This window comes from Labrus mixtus, chromosome 3 (genome assembly GCF_963584025.1).
Source record: "Labrus mixtus chromosome 3, fLabMix1.1, whole genome shotgun sequence".
Classification (NCBI taxonomy): Eukaryota; Metazoa; Chordata; class Actinopteri; order Labriformes; family Labridae; genus Labrus; species Labrus mixtus.
The window spans coordinates 3,210,237-3,213,446 of NC_083614.1; the positions used below are offsets into that span (position 1 = coordinate 3,210,237).

Consider the following 3,210-nt stretch of genomic DNA (forward strand, 5'->3'; position numbering starts at 1 on the left):
AAACCCAGACTCAATCGATGAGACGCATGGCTGAAGGTGATTTGGATGAACAAATGAGGACTGTGCTAAACGAACCTGGACTAAATCCTTATAAAAAAAATTAAAAAATACAACGCGCTGTTGCAGAGATATCTCGCATTTATCAAACAAGATGTAAAAGACGATAAAAGTCACACAAGACCGTCTAAAGTCTCTGAAGAAGAAGAAGAAGAAGAGGAGCAGCAGCAGCAACAGCAGCAACAGCAACAACAACAATGGACTGATGAGACATTTGCTGAATTGTTACAATCCCTTCCCCAGAGGGATCGAAAAAATGCCTCTTATATCTTGAGAAAAATGAGTAAAAACGGCGAGGCGCGGTGGACTGACAAGAGTGAATTTGTTTACAAGGGAAAAGTGATCAGAGGCTCCCATATGATGGATCTGATTAAACACCTGTCATCATCTTACAAAAGAGCCCAGAGATCTGAGCCCAAGGGTTGGTTGGGATTTTTAAATACTCTGAACGTGTTAAACATCCCTCTATCCACCGTGAACAACCCCGATGCTCGTGAACAATACCGCAGACTGATATCGGACGAGGAGCGAGGGCCAAAGAGAACAATTGTTTTATCCCCAAAGTGGAGCACGCCTATGACAGAGAGGGCCGGCGGTGGAGAAGAACAAGAAGGAGAAGACAAAGCTTGGGATGCATCCCCGCTTATAACTAAGAGACAAAATAAAAATAAAAATACAAAATCTCCTTGGATTAGTTTTACTTTATAGTTGTAACTTTGCTATTAATAATAATAAAAACTCGTCATTTCAAAAAAGGTTTCGTCTTTCTTGTCTTTTATTTCACAAGTTGTAACAATGTTTAAACATTTGTAAAGAACACACGGTGTGGTGAAAAGATTGACATTTATAACGCTTCACACAGCTTTGATATTTTTTCACAAACGCAGTTACAGTCTCGTCATTTTTTAATTCGTCCTCTTTATACAACGCTAAAACATTTTCAAAACTTTGCCAGCAGGCTCTATGACAAATAATAAACACAGTGTTGACCGCAGGCTGAAGAGAAGGTATGCTGCAACTGTCTGTTGTGATATAAAATAGCGCTGGAACGGTCTTTTAAAAACTGTAAAATGTGTTTAGGATAGTGAGAAAAACGAGGAGGAAATCCAAAAGAGTCAAAAAAAGTTGCCGTTCCATCTTTCTCCAGGGTCAGGGCCAGCCAGTGCTCCCCCGGCTCATGCGCAGGGTGTGTGTTGACGATGAAGTAGGCGGGGGTTTTAAAAGATGACGTCAGCAGCTGCAGCTGGTCCGAGACCCACACTCCACAGAAAGCATCTCCCATTAAGCGAGTCATTAGACTCTCTAGTTGATGGCTGTTCATGTTCTTCTTTTTTAGTAATAATCCACCATGACCTGCCTTTTAGAGTTGATCTCCAAAATAGACTCGTAGCAGGCGTACACAATCAGTGTAGTGGTCTGAGGTAAAGGGACTCTGAATCTCATCTCCAGCCTTAAATTCCCGTTGGAGACGGGGGATAGGGCGTCAGCATCCTCCCCGGCGTTGAGATTAAAGACAAACAGAGAGTATCCTTGTTCAAACTCTCTCCTGTTGATGCTCAGAGGTAAATCCTTCAAGTGTCTCCCTGTAGCTGTAAACATGTTGTAAAACTCTCTGACAGACACACTGTTGTTAAATTGAGGCTGAAAAGCTTTGGCCGGCACCTGTCTTCCATCCTGACACAAGGCCAGGTATTCCACATCGTTATGGATGAAATTGAAAGGAGACAGATCCCTGCTCCCCGTAAAAGCTTCGTGGTGTACCATGCCTATCACCACATACTTTGGCATAGTACCCAGAAAGAGGTTCTCCTGGTTGCATATCCTCGAGTTTTGCGGGATGGAGTAGGTTTTCACGTTCACCCGTGACAGAGGGTAGAGAGCGTTGCCCTTCATCAAGGCGGCTGCGTGACCCAAACGCACGGGTGGAGAAACGGTGACTTTTTTCATAAACAGAGCAGCCCCCAGTATTTTCAGACGGAAGGTGCTGTTGGCAGCACCCATGAGACAAAAGGAGTCGGACACTCTGGTCAGCTTAATTCTCAAGTCCACAGAGTTCAAAAGGAGCCTCTCGCTGAATAATATATCAGCGTGGAGAGGTCCCAACAGGTGGAGCTCTCTGGAGTGCTCTGTAAATTCGGCTCTGCTGCGTAGACCGCGATTGGGACCATTGACGGTCACCACAGAGTCCATAGAGCCGGCGGTGTCTTTGTAAAACAGCCCTGAGCTAAACTGTGTTTGTAGAGTAGCTTCTGAAAAGTTGAGCAGGGCTTCAATCATAGCCCTGTAAGGATGAGTGGCGCTGGACTGTGATATCAGTCTATCCCCCAGAATAATATCGCATTGGCTGAAGATTGTATTCAGAGGGTAATTGATTAACCCTACAGGGGCATCGACCACTAGGTTTGTGCCGTCGGCGTTGGTAATTTGCACCCTGAGATGGAGCAAGGTGTCATTTAGATCCAAATATTTTTCACCGTCCCCTGGTATAAAAAACTCTATAGGACCTGTATCTGTAATGGCCGACAGAGGCATGACCTCTGTGTAGAGTTTCTCGTCGATAGACAACTGCGTCATGGGAGCTGAAAATAAATCCAGCTCAGCCATGCTACACTCTGCCGATTTGTGATGCAATAAAGCCATTTTATTTTTTGTTTTGTTTTGTTTTGTTTTTTCTCTGAAACTTTTGTTTAGAGAAATATGTCTCCAGAGTCTAGGTTTCTGCCTGCGACGGACCTCCTTCCCTTAGCAAGGCCTCTCCCTACTGATTTCTTCTTTGCCGCGCGTCGGTTATTTTTATTTTTTTTCTTGCTAAAACACGGTCCCCCGGGGGTCTCTTCCTGGGTCTTCTGGCCAACACCATAATACCTCCGGAGCCTTCTTGAGAATCTCCTTCTCCGGTTATTCTGCTCATAGCGTGGGAGATGGCCTGTGAGGCTATGTTTTTAGCAGCAGTTTTTAGATGGGGTTTAGCAATGGCAAAACCTTTCTTAACCAGAGGCGATACAAAACGAAATAGCCTTGAAAATATAGAACCTATCCCTCTCCCGTACATTACAGGGGCCCCGTAAAAACCAGGGAGGGCTCCTCCCACCTGATTTTCATAATAGCTCACAAAACGGTGAGGGTCGAGGGTTTGATGCATCATTTTTCCAG

At 44.7% G+C, this 3,210-nt stretch overlaps 1 protein-coding gene across 1 annotated transcript; it reads right to left on the reverse strand.

Moving 5' to 3' along the window:
* Positions 1–1,389: 1,389 nt before the first annotated feature.
* On the reverse strand, positions 1,390–2,661 carry LOC132971952 (uncharacterized protein F54H12.2-like). The gene has a single exon (XM_061034785.1). It carries the CDS (start codon positions 2,659–2,661, stop codon positions 1,390–1,392), a length of 1,272 nt encoding a protein of 423 aa, XP_060890768.1.
* Between the last annotated feature and the right edge of the window lie 549 nt (positions 2,662–3,210).

Excerpts from the sequence above, each read along its gene's own strand:
- LOC132971952 (XM_061034785.1), bottom strand. The coding sequence starts at position 2,661 with ATGGCTGAGCTGGATTTATTTTCAGCTCCCATGACGCAGTTGTCTATC.